Source organism: Aethalodelphis obliquidens, unplaced genomic scaffold (assembly GCF_003676395.1).
Source record: "Aethalodelphis obliquidens isolate GAN/ISIS:26980383/991018 unplaced genomic scaffold, ASM367639v1 scaffold41, whole genome shotgun sequence".
Classification (NCBI taxonomy): domain Eukaryota; kingdom Metazoa; phylum Chordata; class Mammalia; order Artiodactyla; family Delphinidae; genus Aethalodelphis; species Aethalodelphis obliquidens.
This window is the reverse complement of record NW_020837985.1, coordinates 16,729,661-16,747,597: the sequence shown is the minus strand read 5'-3', so window position 1 is coordinate 16,747,597 and position 17,937 is coordinate 16,729,661. Positions and strand designations below refer to the sequence as shown.

General features: G+C 61.3%; 1 protein-coding gene across 2 annotated transcripts in view; it reads left to right on the top strand.

Moving 5' to 3' along the window:
- ZC3H3 (zinc finger CCCH-type containing 3) overlaps positions 1-17,937 on the top strand; it is an 82,725-nt gene that overhangs the window by 11,691 nt on the left and 53,097 nt on the right. For both annotated transcript variants that reach the window (XM_027132153.1, XM_027132152.1), the window contains exon 4: positions 17,767-17,920. In XM_027132153.1, coding sequence (XP_026987954.1) covers positions 17,767-17,920 — 154 coding nt within the window. The remainder of the gene's footprint in view (positions 1-17,766; positions 17,921-17,937) is intronic.

The following is a 17,937-nucleotide window of genomic DNA, read 5'->3' as shown; positions in this document are numbered from 1 at the left end:
CCCAGCCCCTTCCTCCCTTGGGGAGTGGGGGCCACCTGGTGATGGGGGCGTGGGAGCTCCTACCTGCTGGAGGTGGGCCATGGCCTTCCAGGTCCTGGATTGTGGCACCTTCTCTCCACAGCTTCAGCATGTTGCTGGGCACCCCATCCAGACCCAGGTCCCACTCCTCCATGCTCCCATGGTCCCAGTCCAGGAGCCCGCCCCGGGCTACGTCATGGAGCACCCCTTCCCCCGCACACCTCGGCCTGGCCCTGTGCCAGGGCGGCCCGTGATGCAGTGGGCTCCCTGTGAGACTCAGAGCCGGGGTCTGGGCTGGAGCTGCTCTTCCTTGGCCCTCTCTTTGAGTGAAGCTGGGGGCGCCGAGGTGGGCAGCTGGGCTTGGGCCCAGAGAAGTCATCTCAGAAAGGAACTCCAAAGACATGTTTCCCCTGTGGAGCTCTCTTTAGCCGGGCTCCCCTTACGGCTTGCGTTTTAAAGGGGGAAGATGCCAGGTGGGGTGGGGGTTTGTGGTCGGCATCCGTCTCAGGCTGCCACCTCCATGCTGTGTGGTCCCCTCGGCTTGGGAAGGCAGGGCAGCAGGGGGAGGGACTGCAGGGCCACACTGCCCCTCTTGCTGCCCTGACCCTGGGGCCGGCCCGGGTGTGTATGTCCTTGACTCTGGGCCGTGAGACAGTGCCCCAAGGGGCAGCACGTGGGGAGACAGGCAGCCGGGGAGCCGAGGCCGGGGCTGGGGGCTGCTGTCCAGGGTCAGAGCTGCCCACATGGCCAGTGGGTCTGAGCTTGGACGGAGCGCAACAGGACCAGATGGCTGGACAGTTGACCTCCAGGTTCTCTTTTTTCCTGAAATATGCAGGTGTAAGCTTATAAATTCTCCCCTGAGCATAAGCTTAGCTGTCTTCTGCAAGTTAATTATTTTTGTGTTCCTCCAAAATGTTTTCTAATTTTCATTGTAATTTTTTCTTTGATCCAGGGTTATTCAAAAGGGATTGCTTCATTTCCAAACCCCTGGGGCTTTTGAGTTTCTTTGTAATGACTGCTCCCCAGCTTCACTCCACTGGGCAGCTAGCTATCTGTGTGATTTCAGTCCTTTGAAGTCTGCTCAGACTTGTTTTAAGGACCAGCTTAGGGTCAGTTTTGGTAAAGCTCTTGTGTGTACTTAGAGAGAATGATTCCACTTGGGGAGTTTGGAGCTCTGTAAGGTAAGTTGTATTAATTGTGTTGTTCAGGTCTTCTGTATACTTTCTGATTTTGCGGGACAGGGAGGGGGTCTGCTTTTTCCAGTCACAGAGAGAGAGTGTTAAGATCTTCCACTGTTCTCCAGTTGTCACTTTTGCATTAAGCATTTTGAGGTCATCTGACTGAGTGTAAACCACTTAGAATTGTTATATCTCCCCGGTGGATTGAATCTTTTACTGCTACGAAGTGTCCTTTTTTATCTCCAGTAAAGCTTCTGGCCTTAAAATTTACTTTTTCTGAAGCAGGTATAGCTAGGCCAGTTTCCTTTTAGTTAGTGTCACAAAATGTGTGTATATACTCGTGTACACACACACACACACTCTCTATGCAAATGTATTTATGTGTGACATGTGCAGACATGTTTACTTTCATCCGTTATTATGTTTAGATTTTTTTGTATCTAGCAAATAGTTGTTTTTTAAGTGCAATCTGAAACTGTTTTTCTAAAAAAGGGTTTCGTCTGTTCACATTTAATGCAATTACTAGGGTATTTGGGTTTAAATCTGCTGTCTTCCTCTGTGCTTTTTGTTTGTTGCACCTGTTTTGTTTTTTTCTCTTCTTTTTCTTCTTCTTTTGGATGTGTATTTTTTAATTCCATTTTCTCCTCAATTAGCTTATTATACATTCTTTTATTCTTCTTTTGGTGGTTTCCCCAGAGGTTATATTGTGTGTTCTTGACTCACTGTTACTGGTACTTAGAAATTACTGTCTGATCCCTCCCCAGACAACGTAAGAAGCTTGGAGTACTTAAACCCTATTTTCCTCTCTTCCATCAAACGTGGGGAACTGCCATGATTTTAATTCTCCATATATTTTAGACCCTAGAAAAAATTGTGTACAGTCAGCATTGACCTAGACTATGTATTTATTCTCCCTTTTCTCTTCCTCCTTTTCTTGCTGTCTGTTTGAGAAACACCTCTTAATACATCCTGTAATATTGCAGGTGTGCTGGGGACCACTGCTCTCAATAGATGTTTATCTGAAAAGTCCTTGTTCTTGCCTTACTCTCTGGAGAGTGTTTCTGCCTGGGAAGCTGTGGGGCTTTCGGTGCTGGGGAGAGACCCTCCCCATCGCCAGCTGGCGGCGTTTGGTGGCGTCAGCTGTCCTTCCCAGGAGGGCGGCGTGGCTCCCCCCCCGGCTGTGGGGCTTCCTCTGTCTGGTCTTCAGCAGGTGTGCCGTGGTGCTTCCTGTACCATTTATCTGTCCTGCTTAGGGTTGGTGCTATTTCTTGAATCTGTGGCTTGATGGTTTTCATCAGTTTTGGAATCTCAGCCATTCTGTCTTTAAGCATTGCTTCTGCTCCATCCCCACCTCTCCTTCTGGGACCTCAGCTGCATTTGTACTGAGCCTTTTCACCATATCTTACATGTTTCCTGTGTTCTTCTCTGTGTCTTCTGTGACTTGTCTCCATGCTTAAATCTGGGTAGTTTCTTCTAACCTATTTTCTAGTTTAGTTATTGTCGTTTCAGCTTTGTATAATCTGCTACAAGACGCATCCGTTGAGGTTTTAGTTTTAGTGACTTTTAAATTCTAAAATTTCTATTAAAAAATAGTTACTAGGTCTCTGCCAAAATTTGCAATCTTGTCTTTTTTTTTTTTAATTAATTTATTTTTGGCTGTGTTGGGTCTTTGTTGCTGCGCGTGGGCTTTCTCTAGTTGTGACGAGCAGGGGGGCTACTCTTCGTTGTGGTGCGTGGGCTTCTCATTGTGGTGGCTTCTCTTGTAGTGGAGCATGGGCCCTAGGCGCGTGGGCTTCAGTAGTTGTGGCACCTGGGCTCAGTAGTTGTGGCTCACGGGTTCTAGAGCTCAGGCTCAGCAGTTGTGGCGCACGGGCTTAGTTGCTCCACGGCCTGTGGGATCTTCCCAGACCAGGGCTCGAACCCGTGTCCCCTGCATTGGCAGGCGGATTCTTAACCACTGCGCCACCAGGGAAGTTCTGCAATCTTGTCTTTAAGCCCTTGAATATATTAATCGTTTTTAAAGTCCGTGTCTGACCACCCAGTTATCTGGATCCCTGTTCATTCCATTGCCTGTTTTTTTCCTTCTTAGTTTTGTGTCAAGTGTGATTTGCTTGTATGTCTGGTTATTTTGTATCGAGTGGTGGACGTTGTGTATGGAGTTCTGGAGCTAATTCAAGGCCAGATGATGTCATGTTCCCCCAGACAGGGTGCGTGGCCCCTGGGGGAGCAGACCTACAGAGTCAGGGCAGTGTGGGCAGTGAGAGTGCCCAGGCACTTCCTGCCCAGGGAGGGCCCCACGCTGGGGCGGGCTCACTGCACCGGCAGGCTGGCCTGCAGAACAGGGTCTGTGCAGGAGCAGGGCGAGGGAGGGGTGGTGGGAGCCCACTTGCCCACCTGTCCCCAGTGTGTGCTTGGTGGGGGAAGAAGGGAGGCTCCCTGCAACCCCCAGCAACCTGTGTGCTGGGGACAGGAGGGGCTCACTGACCCGTGGCCTCTGAGAAGTAGAGGTCTCTGGGTGTGGGGTAGATGGGGCAGCCCGTGGGCCTCCTGCACATGGCCTTGCTCCTGTAGGCCTTGCCCCGCCTCTGCTCCAGGCCCTGGGAGGGGCCTCTGGCAGCCCTGCCTGCCTCCCCATGCAGAGCCTGCTGTAGGGGCTGGGCAGGCCTGGGCACAGGCGGTGGAGGCCGGGTGAGGGGCCAGGGGTGCTGCCTGCCCAGGGGCGGGCGAAGAGTTGCAGTGGGGTTGCGTGACAGCTGGGGTGGCGGTGCCTGTGTCAGTAGGGCCTCCGGTGACATCCAGGGAGAGCGCTGGATTCTGAGGCGGCCACCGGCAGAGGGCCCTGGTGCACAGGCTGCCCGAGGGAGTGGGGCAGCCTGGTCTGGACAAGCTGACCGCCTCGGGGCACACTTCTCTGGGCCCGGGCAGGCAGGCCGCCTGAGCATGGAAAGGCCTCAGCCTGGGAGGGTGGGTGTCTCTCTGCCCCGCAGGGCGTGCAGGCTGGGCCGGTGGGGCTCAGACGTCCCAGCAGCTCCCTCCCTGCTCCTGCAGCTCACGTGGGCTGGAGCTGCTGGCTTTGGGGAAGGAGCAGGACCTGGTGACACTTGGCTCCCAGCTCTGTTGTACCTGAGGCCGCGTCTCTCTTCTTCGGGTGGTGGGAAGGGTCGTGGGCAGGAAGGGCTTGCTGCCCCAGAGCCGGTGGGCAGCGACGGTGCACTCGCTTGGAGCCCCCTCGGCTGTGTCCCCTTGGTTGCCCCCCGCCACCGTGTCCTCCTGGGAGCATGTTGACACAGAGGGAGCCCAGTCAGGGTGGGCACCAAGGATGGGCCTCCCCCAGGCTCTGAGCTGAGACCCTCTGCTTCCCACCCTGCCAGAGCCCCGCTACTTGCTCTGACGAGGGGGGCCCCGAGGGCGGTGGGCTCAGCTGTCCTGGAAAGGGCGGGGCCGTGTGTGCCTCTGCCGGGGGCTTCGGGACAGGCCGCGTGACCCTGGAGAGGCGCCGTGTCCGTGGGGCCCTCTCTTCATAGCCCTCCTGCTTTCCTGCCTTCCCTCTCGTGTCCATGGGAAGTGAGCAGTGCTTCCCCCAAGACTGAGCCCTTTCCAGGCAGATCCCAGGCTGCGAAGGCACCACAGCCCAGCTGGGCCCTGCTGGTACCACCTAGGCATCACCTGTGTGGCCCGGGGCTCTCAGTGGCCACAGGTATCCTTCTGATTTGAAGCTTTGGCCCTGAGGCATGGACTTGATGGAATTTGCAAGGAAAATCTGTAGCCTCACGCGACGACTGTAAACCTATCAGCTTCTAATCATCAGGCGCGCCCTCATTTGTTGGTTTGCCTGAGTGTCTCAGGCCTGGCAAGAGGAGCCCTGGCCCTTCTGGTTACCTCTGGCCCAGGGGTCCCCAGGGGTCTGCACTGTTCCTGCTCCCACTGCCGGCTGGTCCGGGCAGCATTGGGACAAGGTGTCTAGCTCAGGGAGGTGGCAGGTCTCCTGCCGTGGGGTTGCAAGCGTGGAAGCGAGCTGCTGCCCTCCCCACGCCCTCCTGTGCCCGCCGCGGGCTGAACCCTCAGGTGCTGTGCGTGGAGTGGCCTGGGTGGGTTCCGGGGCCAGCGTTCTCTCCGGACCGGGCACGGGTCACTGACTGCCTCTGCCCCGGGACCCATCCTGGGATGCTTCGGGGCGTCTGCAGGCTGTGGCGCCGGCCCAGGGGTCTTGTCCCTGGCACACTTGCCCCCTCCCGTCTCGTTAAAGTTTTTGGGTGTGGCAGGGACCTAAGGGACGTGCTGCCGCTTCTGCCTTTCCTGCCCATCTGTGGATGGGGAGACTTCTGAGATACTCCACCCCCGGCTGGCTCTGCCCAGGAGAGCCATGGGCCGGTGGGCAGGGCCCGTCCTGGCTGCCCCCAGCACTTGCCGGCCGTTTGTTGTCATTCTTCGGGGCGCTGCGCTTTCTAACTTAATTCGGAGCTGTTGTGTTTCCTTCTCACGGTGTATCCCAAGCTGTGCCAATCCCTGATGGGCTCTGGCAGTGCCAGCGGCCATGCGGGTAGGTGGCAGCTGAGAGTGGGCGCAGCAGCACGGCCGCTGGCAGCAGGTGGCCGCCCGACCCGGCAGGTGGCGTTCTGTGAGGCAGCGCGTGCTTGGTGCGGAGAGGGGCGTGAGCCTGCTTGGCAGGAGACGTCTTGTAGCGCGAAGGACGGCTCACTGCAGGGGTGCCTTCAGAGCGGCTTGCTCGCGCCCCGCACGCTGGGCTGCAGCAGGGCAGCCACCAGACCCTGAACTGCCACGGGCCGGGGGAGGCGCACGGGGCGGCGGGGCGAGAGGGCGCACCTCCCTGTTTCTGCAGGAGATGGAAGGCAGGCCTGGTGTTGTGAGAGAAGCTGAACTCTGTGGCCCGGGCCTGCCGCAGAGTCTGGGAAGGCCGAGGAGAGAAGCTTGCTCTGTGCCAGGCCCTGCTCGAGGTGGGAGAGCGGGGGTCTGAGCAGGCCCGGGCCCACCAACTCCCAGCGTGTCTGGGGTGAGCCCCGCTGGAGCCCACGGTGGTCCAGCAAATCACCAGCGCCATGTGTTCCCGTCACTGCTCGCTCTCCACCCGCGTGGGGGTCTGGAATGTTGAAATGGGGGACGGGCTGAACCCCGGGACCTGCCCGGCTGAGCTCAGGCACCCCGGCTGCCCCTCCAGGCCGTTGTGCCAGTGGGCACCGTGACCTGGGGCGTCAGCACTGGGGGGCAGCCTGCGCCCCAGGCCTTCTCTTGGGAGCCCCTTTGCTTCCCTCTCTTCCTTCTGTTGAGTTTCTCGGGGCTCCCTTTCCCCCACCAGATGGCATGTGCATCAGGTGTGGCGCCCTGTGCGTGAGAGACAACAGAGTGGCCTGCGGGCGCCCACCACCCTGAGTCTGGGAGGCCTCTGCCTGACCTGCCCGGGCTAGCCCTGTGCCCCACAGCCCTTCCTCAGACCCCTTTCCTCCCCCTTCCCCTACCCCCTCCCCCTCCTTCCTCTCACAGAGGACCAAGACCCTGTCTTCTGCAGGAGCCCCAGCTCTCACAGATGGGTGGGGCTGCCTTGAGCCCCCTTTCTCAGGGGCCCCCAAACGGCCCTTGGTCCTCACCCGTATGGCCCCAGCTGCCCCCAGCCTTACACTGGCCCCAGCAGGAACTTTTTGCCGGCTGTGTGCTTGGGAACTGACCCTGAGGCGGGTGCTGCTGCCGGCTCAGGGGCTGCATCCTGTGCAGGGACTGGAGGATCCCAGAGGGGAGGGGAGGGGAGGGGAGGGGAGGGAAGGCAGAGGGGGAGGGCAGGGGAGGGGAGGGCAGGGGAGCGGAAGGCTCACTCTGGAGTCTGCTGGCCCAGCGCAGCTGCAGCCGCAGCTAAGGCCGGGCTCCTCCCTGTGGCCTCCACGGAGCTGAGGGTGGGGAGGCAGGGATGCGGCCCGAGCTCCCGTGCTCGTGCGCTGCCCTCCTTCTGCTGCCGCAGCGCCCGGCGCCCGCCGGGCAGGCTGGCTGTAGGGCTGAGTGAGGCCGGGGCCCCCCCCACACCCAGGCTCCCCTCCGCGGCCTGCTCGCTGCCCCTGTGCTGCAGCCCTGCCCCTTCGGCCACCAGCAAGGAACGGGTGAGCAGCCGGAGAGCCCAGCATCCCGGAGCCTGTGAGGGGTACGTGGTTTTCTCTCCGTGGCCGCTGCTTTTGATAGTGGGCTTATTTCCAGGCTCTCTTGAAAGCGTCTCTCTCTGGCCCTGACTCCGAGGAAGCAGGGCAGCGATCCTGAGAGGCTAGGCTGTGGCCAGCAGGAGTGCTGCCCTCACAAGGGCCACCGGCTCTGGGCCACGTGGTGGAGCTGGGCTTCCCTGGGGTGGCTGAGGCCCAGTGTCTGTCAGACACCTGCGGGGCTGTGCTGCCCACCCTGTGTCTGCTGGGGGAAGCCCCCCTCTGTGCTCCCGCCCCTGTGGGAGAGGATGGGGGTGTCCCTGGGGGTCAGAAGGACAGAGGCAGGCTCGTCGGTGCCCATCCCGTGGTGCCCCGTTACTGTCACAGCACCTGCCGGGGGGGGACGAGGTGTGTTCTGCAGCACCCCCTTCAGGGACAGGGACTGGTCCCTCTCCGTCTCTCGTGGCTTGGAATGTGGGGTATCTGTCCACCTGGGACTCGCGGGCAATTTTCTGCGCCCCTGAAAGCCCCCAGCAGAAGCTGCCAGGATGGGGTGGGCCTTCGCCTCAGGCTGGGCTTTGTCCCCTCAGCTGGGCTGGCCCGGCTCGTGTGGAGGCCCCGTTGCTGTCGGTGGAGTGTGGACAAGGCCCCTCGATTCTCCCTTGGGGACTTGGGAGCCCCTGTTGCTCCCCTGGGCTCTGGCCTTCTAGAGTTTCAGCCCGGTAAGGGAATGGATACCCCTTCCAGCCCTTCTGGCACATATGGGCCAGGCCCTCAAATGGAGGGACATAGTGATGACGGAGGACTGCCCTTTTGTGAGGGCAGAGACACACGCCAGTAGACCCAGTGCGGGGTAGGTGTTGGCTGGTACCTGGTCCCTCCTGGGCAGTCAGAGGCCTCTGGCCTCTGCGTCTGAGCATGTCAGCCCTAGGCACAGCGTAGGTAGAGAGGCCTCGGCGTGAGGTCTTGGCCTGCTCTGGGGCCTCTCCTGCTGGGCTAGCTTCACTTCCTGTCCCCTGGCAGGTGCAGGGAGCTGGGCTGAGCACCGTGCCCGGGGCGGGGGCACTGTGGCCGGCTCCGTGTTTACCTGGATGGGGGTCCCCGCAGGCAGCCAGCAGCTCTGTGCTTCGTCCCACCTGGCTCTCAGGGAGTTCGGGGCCACCGGTGCTGGGCCCTGCCAGGCAGGGAGACCTGCAGCAGGTGGAGAGAGAGCCTTGGCTTCGGGTGGGCAGGACCAGGGGGTCATCTGAGCCCCTGGGCACCGGCACGGAGGGGGGCCGTCTTGAGAGAAGTTTAGGTGCTTCCGGTGGTGCTGGCCCTCCAGAGCCCCTGAAACCCTGGGCAGGAAGGGCTTGCCCAGTCCAGACGCCGGTGCGGACACTGTTCGTGTTCAGGGCTAACGTATGAGGTGCTGCCTCTGCCTCTTCCAGCGTGCTGTGGAGGGACCTGCCCCTCCCGGGAGGAGCTGAGGGGACTCGCCTGCCCTGAGAAGGGGCGCTTGCTGTGCTCCCTGCTGCTTCCCCAGAGCCCAGAGGCCAGCATGCAGCGGGCTTGCCAAATGTCTGTTGACTGACTGAGCGAGCTCTGTGCAAGGGGCACACTGGTGCTGGTGCTGCCTGGGCATCCTTTCCTCAGCCCTCTGGCCTCTGGGGTGGCTTTTGTCAAGCGTGAGGGTCCAGTTCCCTCTCTGGCTTCCTCTATGGTCTGCAGTTGCTTTTAAAACACTTTTTTCACTGTTTTCTTTCTAAGGTTTTTCACGTCCCTGGTCACTTGATTCCATGTAAGGAACAAGTGGACCTCAGGCCACAAAAGCAAAAGAGGCTGTGAGATGGCAGGCCTGGCTCGGTGTCGGGCTGCAGACAGATGGCTGATCACCTAGCATCGTGCACTGTCAGCGTGGGTCCAGTGAGGGGGCCTGGGCCCGGGACGCCCGATCAGAGGGCCGCAGGCGAGCAGGAGTGGCCAGTAGGCCGCAGAAGGGCCAAGGGGCCCCAAGGGTCGCTGTGGTCAGGGCTGGGCTCGGAGCCTAGGAAGGCACAGTCCTCCATGACCCAGGGCCAAGGGAGGAGGGTCCAGGGTGGACCCCCCGGTTGTGAGCTCCGTCTCTGGAGGCTGGAGCTGAGCCTTAGGACCTGCCCCCCGCTGAAGGCAGATTCCTGTCTCTAACATGCACGTGCGTGCCCTCACCTGTGAGGCCCTGGGGGCTCGCATCGGTACATCCATGGCCACCCCACGCGCTGTCCTGGACACTGGCACCTCTCGTGCCCGCGGGTCCTGGAGCCCTGCCGGGGCTGCTGAGCCAGAAGTGGGTTTGCCTTTTGTCCTCAGTAAGAGGTGGATTTTGCTCATCGGGGTCTGAGTGAAAGCGGACAGGGTAGAGTACCCAGTCCCAGGATGTCCTGTCGTAGCTGCTTCTGGCTGAGGTCAGATGGGGCACTTGGGGGAGCAGCTGGCTCACAGTCCGGTGCCTGCAGGATGTGGTCCCAAGCGGGCAGGGGCTGCTTGGTCTGCTGGGGAGGGGTGAGCGCCAGCCGTGCCCCTGGACGAGCCTGCATCACGTGGGCGCTGCTCGCAGCACGCTCAGGCCTGGTCCTGTCTCTGGGGGGCGGTCCTGGGAGGGCGCGCTGTCTGCCTGGCACGGACCCTGCCTTCCCTGCCTTTGCTTGGGGCTCATGGCCTTGGGGTGCAGCTGCCTCTTGCTCCTGTGGGCCCCGCTCAGCGAGTTTGCCCCCTACCTGGATCTCCCAGCCACACGCTGTGCTGTCTTCTGGGGCGCGCCTCCCTGGGATGTGCTGGGGCTCCCCTCCCCCTGGGCCCAAGGCCTGCAGGTGGGGTGGGGGCTGGGAGGTGCTCGCTTTCCCCTCTTCCATCCTCTAGAGGGATGGTTAAAAGGGGAGGGAAGACCCACCCCCATAATGTACAGCGACTGTCAGGGAGTAAACTACTCCCATTTCATACAGACGGGTCAGTGTCGTCGCGCGATCGATGGCTCGCGCACAGTAATTATAGGAACGAGCGGCATGTGTCGCTTGAGTGAGTTTGAGAAGAGTAGGGTCTCAATCTTTCCTCTAATAGGGCCCCGACAGTCCCAGCACTGCGTGTCTCAGGCTGACGGTGTTGTCATTAAACACCAGGTACTGCGGGGCGACAGAAGAGGCGGCCGCAGGGCCCGGCAGCTGACAGCGGCGCTTTGTCATCACCCAGCGGCCCACGCTCCTGTTGCGGCGGTGCCGACCGCTGCTGCGTGACGTATGGCCCTGTCGGGCTGCCACTGTGACTTAGTAGTCAGTAAACGTTGTGGGTTTTTTTATAAATTTATTTTATTTTTTATTTTTGGCTGCTTTGAGTCTCTGTAATCGGTAAACGTGTGTCAGAGGCTGGTCCCCAGTTCAGACAGCAGTGCTGCAGGAAGCCCAGCAGGGTGAGGCCCTGGGCCGGGGGCCACTCCCTCTCCCTCGAGGGCCAGACCTCTCCTCCCAGGGCCTGGGGTCCCCTCCCCGCCCCGTTGCAGATGTGTGCACACCGTGTGTGTGTGTGTGTGTGTGTGTGTGTGTGTGTGTGTGTGTGTATGTTAGCGAGCACGTCCACTCATCCTCCCAGGCAGCCACCTGTGTGTCGGAGTCTGGCAGGGTCTCTCCATGGGCCGCCCGAGCCATTCCTGAGGGACCTGCATGAGTGCTGGCCTCCAGTGGCCCAGGGTGCAGAGCTGGGGTGTCCTGGGTGCCTAGGAGGGGCCTCTGGCTGGCCCGTCGCCTCCTCTGTGACTGCCCCCGGAGGTGAGGGCTGAGCCGCCTGACTGCAGCGGGCTTTTCCGTGTTCGCAGTGTCGGGAACCATCAAGCGCAGGAAAAGTGGAGTGACTTATTAGACTCATAAAAATTCATACTTTGCGATCCCAGTCATCCCACGCCCGAAACTTGTTAGAGCGCGGTCCCTGGCAGCTCCCGCGTGGCAGGGCGGGGGCGGGGCGTTTGCCTCCTCCTGCCGGCTGCCATCCCTGCTCATTTGGAGAAACGGACAGGCATCTGCAAGCACGTGAAGAACCGTTCACGGGGCTGGGGATTTGTCATGATATTACTGTGTTCTCGTGGGTGGGAGCAGGACGGCCAAGCCCTGTCACCTGCGTGCTCCCTGCACCTGCAGGGCCTGGGCAGGGGCTGGCTGGGTGCTGGAGCACTGAATGCAGTGGGCCCAGGGCTGGCACCAGGTGAGCAGTGCGCCCGTGTGAGAATACAGACAGAGGTCTAGGCATGCAAGGGGAGGTCTGCAGGTGTGTTTCTAGCTGTCTTTATGGGACGGAGCGGTGTGTGTCTTCTAGGCTGATGTCAGTGGGAGTTGAGTCCATCTCTGTCCTTCCTGAGAGACTCCTGAGCAGAGGCCCATTGGCCCAGTGCCCCCTGGCCCAGCCTGGGCCCCATCCTGCTGGCCATGGTGGGCAGGTCATTCTCCTTCTCTAGGCCTTAGTCTTCTGATCTCTTCACCGGGGGGCTGACGTGCCCCGTCAGCTCTGCTGTGCGGTGGGCATTGTGGATTCTGTGCGAAGGGGATGCAGGGACAGAGGGTCCTCACTTCTGTTGACAGGGAGGTGACACCTGAGCTGGCCAGAGCCAGTCCTCCCGGGGTCCTTGCCTGTAAACAGTGGAGGGGCCTGGAGGTCTGGGCAGGATGAGGACCCAGCCCCCTGGGGAACTGGCTTCATCCGCTTCTTCGCAGGCAGCGGCAGGGTCCTCCCAGCAGGTGTCTCGCCCGGCTCCGCTCCTGGCCCGGCCCTTCAACGAGACGTGAGGGGCCCGCGGGGGGGCTGCCGTCCCCATCCACCACCCCCCTCCTGGACACCTGCTGGGGACCACCACTCTGGCAGTTGCTCTGGCTGTGTGGTCTCCTTAGCGCCTGCCTCGGCCTTCCTCTTGCTGCTTCCTGATGGTGGCGGAGCCTCTCCTTGTGGCCCCTGGGGTCTGCTCGCCCCTCCTCAGCCCCAGGGCGCTTTTCACCCCCAAATGCTGTTGTGGCCTCGCTATCTCCAGGACTGTGTCACTGAGGGGACAGCTCAGATGGGGCTGACTTTCGGAAATGCCCTGGTAGACGGGCAGTGTCCAGAGAGGGCGACGCCCCTCATCGTGTGGTCTGGCAGGGTCTCCCCACCCAGTAGCAGTGCACCCTCATCGGGAGATGCAGCGTCTCGCTCGCGTGGCCTTTGCTCTGGCTCCAGTCATGGTCAGCGCCATCCTGCCAGGCCCGGGGCTCTGCACACAGCTCGGATGGGCAGCGAGCCTGCAGGTGCTGTGGAGCCTCTCAGAAATGCGCGCCAGCTCTCCTGTGGCCACTTGCCCAAGAGGGCGGCTCGGCCACGGTGGGAGAGAGGCTGCCTGACCCCCGCTTGGCCGGGTCCTGCGCGTCGGCCTCCTGCATGTGGCTTCCTGTCCTGTGTGAGGCCCGCCTGCTGCTGCCGAGAGGGCCAGGAGCCTCTGGGCCCCCACAGTCCAGCGGCAGGCCCGGCTTCCCTGTCAGATGGGTGGGAAGGTGAAGCCCTGGAAGGGCTGTGTGATGTGTTCTGAGCTGGGTACCAGGGGCCCGTCTGGGCTCAGTCCCTCCCACTGGCTCTCTGGGGACCCTTCCCTGGCTCAGGCTCTGTGAGCTCATTTCCTGCCCGCTGTCCAGACCCACCTGTCCCCCTCGGCCCGGCCTGTCCTTGTCCCTGTGCTGGCGCAGAGTCTGGGAGCAAGGTGTCCCATCTCCCTCGCTCTGATGGACAATCCCAGACGCCTCCTGCAGCCTCTCAGCGGTCACGGTCCTGGAGCTGTCGTGCCCCGCACACTTGCAGTGGCAACTCTATACTGACTTTGCTCTCCTGTCTCCCTGCTCCCTCTCGCCTGCTTCCAAAATTGCTGCCTTCCAGATACACTGTCTGTACCCCAAACTCTCAGGCTCTGTGCTCAGGGGGGCCCAAACTGCGGTGACTGGTACTGGACGGGGGGACTGCGACCAGGCCCACGAGCCTCTAGTGCAGGGCTGGGGTGAGAGAGCTGGCGCAGCATCAGGAGGCAGGGCCTTTGCGGCGGTAGCTGGAGACGGGGCAGCAGGAGGGGAGCCAGGGTTACGTGGTCGTTCTTGCCCTCTAGCCATGTGGGGCAGTGGTCTTCGGGAGGCCCGTGGGGTCGCCTGTCCTTTGTAAATGTCCTGGACGGCACTGAGGAGAAGGACAGGCTCAGGGCAGCCACCCCCAGGGGAGGCCAAGAGCCAGAGGCCTCCGTAGCAGTTCTAGAGCTTCAGCTCCCCACTGTGGCTGTGCTGACTGTGGGGCACACGCTTAGCCATAAAGCCAAACACCAAGGCTTCTGAAGACACAGGCTGGCCCATCGCCTTGGTGGAGATTAAGGCCCGGAGAGGGGAGGAGCAGGGGACCCTGGGGCACGGGGTGGGGATGCTTGGCGATGGGTAATCGATCTCGGTGTGTCTGGACAGACAGCTGGGCGGCTGCGGGGGCTGCTGGCAGCTGGGCTCCTGGGGCTTGTCCCATAGCTGCCTCTCTCCTGCCGGCGGCCCCAGACAGTCTCTGCTCAGAGGGGTCCTGGCTCCCTCTCTTCCTTACTCATTATGCAGTGGTGAGATCGGCAGCACCCCTTCTTCTAGTTCTCTCCCTTTGAAGTTCCATAAAAACCTGAACTCCCTCTCAACGCCCCTAGTCGCGGTGAAACACAGCGAGAGCAGTGACCTCCGTCTGATGGGCTCTGCCATCTGTGGTGGCTCGTTGAGGCCGGGGCCGGGGTCAGCTGGAGGCCGGGCTGCTGCAGACAGCGCCGCCTGACCGGCCACGCGAGCTGCACAGGCCCCGGGAAGGCTGGCGCTCTCCCCAGTTCCGCAGCCCGAGTGCCAGACCTCCTGGGCTCTGCTGCTGTCGGTCCAGTCCCCGCCTCTTGGCCGGTGGCCTCCCTCCCCAGCTCGCTCATGCAGGAGCCGGGCCCTGCTGATAGATGGGCTCACATCCCATTCAGATATGACGCCAGCAATTTTTTTGTAGTTTGTCTTCCATTGCGGTAGTAAAGTTTTTAATTAGGGAAGCTAATGAGATCGATTAGTCATTAGAAGTGACCTCTGCACGGCAGGGCGGAGAGGGCTGCGTGTGTGTGAGCCTGATAACGCAGCGCCCGAGCGTCGTTGGCAATAAAGGCGCGAAGGGTTTGATTTGAGTGAAACGTGCCACGGGGAATACGTCATGCGGAGAAAAAAATTACAGCCCTGGGAGTCTGTAATGAAGGGAATTAAACCAACATCCTATCTAAATAACATGATTATTTACACAAACCCTCAGCCTGCAGGAGGAAGGGGAGAGACTGCTGCCTGCCGGGGCTGCTGCCGGGGTAACCCTCCAGCACCACAGGGCCAGGGGGAGGCCGGGTGCCCTGCCCACGGGGAGCTCGCCCATGCCTGCCGCTCTGCCTTTGCACTGGGTTCGAGGTTCCAGTCCCTGTGTGCCATGCGTGGTCTGAGGAGCTCTCACTCCTATCAGCCGTAGGGTGGGGGGCGACACCAGCCATCTGTCCGCCCTGCTGAGCTCTCTGTGCCCTCAGCGTGGGCACCCTGGCCTGTTCTCTGCAGGGCCGCTGTCCTGAGTGCTTCCACCCCCACAGCCAGGCTGCTCATGGGGAAGACCAGGAGGGTCTGCGGGGCCAGGCTGTGAGGGTCACAGCCCCACTCTGGGGGGCGGGGCATGGGCTGCTGTGCCCTCCCCTCTGCCACTCGGGATCGCAGGGGCTGGGGTCTGACGGGGGCCGAAGTCTGGGAGGTGACACTTAGCCTTTTAAGAGGGGGGCCTACTTTATTACTTTGTATTTTCTTAGAAGTGGTTATCAGGTACTAATAAGTAAAATGCAGTAAGTTAGTGAAAAGTTAAATTTCACAGTGGGGCTGCATTGCAAAGGAATGTTATAAATACTGATGCCCGTTAATAGCAGGAATGAGGGCCAGGCCCAGAGGTGGTATGTCCCAAGAGGAACTTTGCGGAATGCAGAGTCCAGTCCCTTGGGCATTGGGGGCTGGGGGCTTCCTGGAGGAGGTGGCATCTGGTGGAACAGGGAGGGGGATGGGAGAAGCCGATGTTGTGCCTCTGGGCGAGGGGGGGTGAAGCTGGCCAGGCCTGGGGCTCCCGGCGCTCAGGATGAAAACAAAGTTGTTGAGGAGGGGCCCTGCCCCAGCACAGCCCAGCCCTCCTTCCCACCCTGCACACTGGTGCCCCCGAGCTGCACAGCCAGGGCCCTGGGGCTCTAGGGTGCGTGTTGCAGCCCAGACTGGCAGGTGGTGGCTGGTGTGGGAGCTCCCCCCCTCAGAAGGGGGCCGAGGGCGGGTGGCCCCAGCGGCGGCGGAGGGGATAGGCAGGTGGGCTGTCCAGGTGCAGAGGCTGTGGGAGCAGGGAGTGGGTTTGGGGCCGTGGTGTCAGCGTGGGGCTTGGCAGTGACTTAGAGGGATTCCTGCGCTCCTGAGTGCTTAGCTGGGACAAGCTGTTAGCCATTTTCATTGGTCTCTTCTTGCTTGTAAGACCTTGAAAATTCAATTCAACAAACATTTATTTACCGATGCCCCCTGTGTGCTAGGCTCTCCCGTGCATCCCAAATGTGTGGGGGCTGCCTGGAGCTAGAGTCCCTCGCTTGGCTCACTCAGCAGGATCAGGCATCCCGGGTGATGCCCGGGGCTTCTGCCGAGCTTCCCTCTTTCTCCCTGACTGCCCCCTGAGCTGCCACCCTTGAAGGAGAGAGAGAGACGGAGACGGAGATGGAGACTGTGGGGTGCTGGCCTGGCCTGGCGCGAACTTCTGTGGACCCCTGGCGGGCAACCGCTGTGGGCCCCTGCCTCCAGTCCCGGGGGCAGAGGCGTCCTCCGCTCTCAGCACTCCCTGGACCTCGCAGCCCCATGTCCACCCCGACCCCGGCTGGGTGCGTGGAGCCTGCACATGCTGCTCCTGTGGTCTGGGGGCTCTCGGGGGGGCTCTGAGCCTGTGCTGTGTCCTGGCTTTCTCATGTGGGTGCACGGGAGCCCTGTTAGAGGCTGCAGTGCCCCAGGGATGGGTTTGGGGACACCTGAGGGAGGGGCTCTTCCAGCATCTGGACAAGGAGGCATAGTGCTGTCCTGATGGCCGTGCAGGTGCGGTAGCTCCCGTGGGGCGGACTTGTCCTGCCTGCTCCCAGGCAGGCCCCGCACCCCACCGCCCATCAGGCTGGGTGAGCCTTGGAGAGAAGGCATCTGGGCCAAGGTGCTGATTGCTGACTGGGGGAGGGCCTGGCTGTGGGCTGGTGGTCTGTTGTGTTTAGGGCTCTGGAAGGTGACTTCTACCCAGTGTTACTGTCACTGTTCACTGAGCAGTCACCGCTTCTCGTGGAGTTTGCAGGTGCTGGGAGGATATGTCCTTGGGGCCCAGGGGAGCAGGTTCAGGTCGTGGAGCACCGGTTTGTGCTGTCAGAGAGCGGGGTGGCTGGCCCTGAGCAGCCAGGAGTGTGGGAACCTGCGTGTCTGGTGCCACCGTGCCCCTGCTGTGCTCCCTCTCCTGGGCCACCCTGGACCCCAGGCGGCCTTCAGCTGAGGGTCAGCTAATTCTTGCCCAGGGATCATAGGCCTGTCCTTGTGCCGAAGCTCTGGTGGTGAGAGCACGTGTGTGTTTTCCTGGCCTCCTTGTCTCTGCCCCTTCCCATTCACCCTCCCCCCACGCCCCTCACCCCCTGCCTGGCTGTGCTGCCCAGAAGCTGTCTGCTGCTGGGGTGGCTGGTAGGGGCCCCCCTTCCAAGCAGGGCCCTGGGCTCCGTGCAGGCAGGTTAGGTGGGGCCACAAGGAGGCGCCTTTGGGAACCAGGGTCCGAGCAGCCTGGCCTGAGGGGCTGGGGTGCTGGGTCGGTCACGAGAGGCAGCAGCGCCCGTGTTCCCGTGCTGCGTTAGCTTTAATTATCTGGGCAGTTAGAGCTGTATATTATGAAAGCCGGGCAATTAGATGCGTTCCTCATAGCTATGGGGAAATTGCTGGCTATCAAGTGGAAGGGAACTGGGGCAAAACAGATCCCTGTTAATTGCATGAAACATTCAGCAAGAAATAAAGCTGTGGTGTACATCACCCTGCAAAATGTTCTGAAAACAGAAGTGATTAAGTACATAAATCTACATGGACACCCGGTGAGGGTTCCCAGAGAGGGCGGTGAGCGCTTCACGCCCGCAGCCTCGCGGACCCGACCGTGGGCCCCTCCTCGCTGCCCACGGGGAGCACCGGCCTGCCACGCCAGCTGCTGCAGCTGGCCGCACCCGCCCCGCTTGCTCTCCTGGAGGCCGCGCTGGCCGCCTCCGGCTCCGGCAGCCCGGGGCTGCTGAGCTCTCTGGGAGTGGGCGGGGGGTTGGATCAGGGGGTGATGGGAGGCCCCACCGACCTCCACTGACCACCCGTGTCTGGGTTTCCCTGCAGCCTCCAGCCTGCACGGCCAGCGGACCCCTCCCACCAGCAAAGTGATCAAGACTCGCTACCGCATTGTCAAGAAGACCCAGGCCTCACCTCTCAGCCCCGCCCCCGGGCCCCTGGCCCCGCCCTCCTGGCGGGCACTGCGGCTCTCCCTGTCCAGGTAGGAGGCCTGTGGCT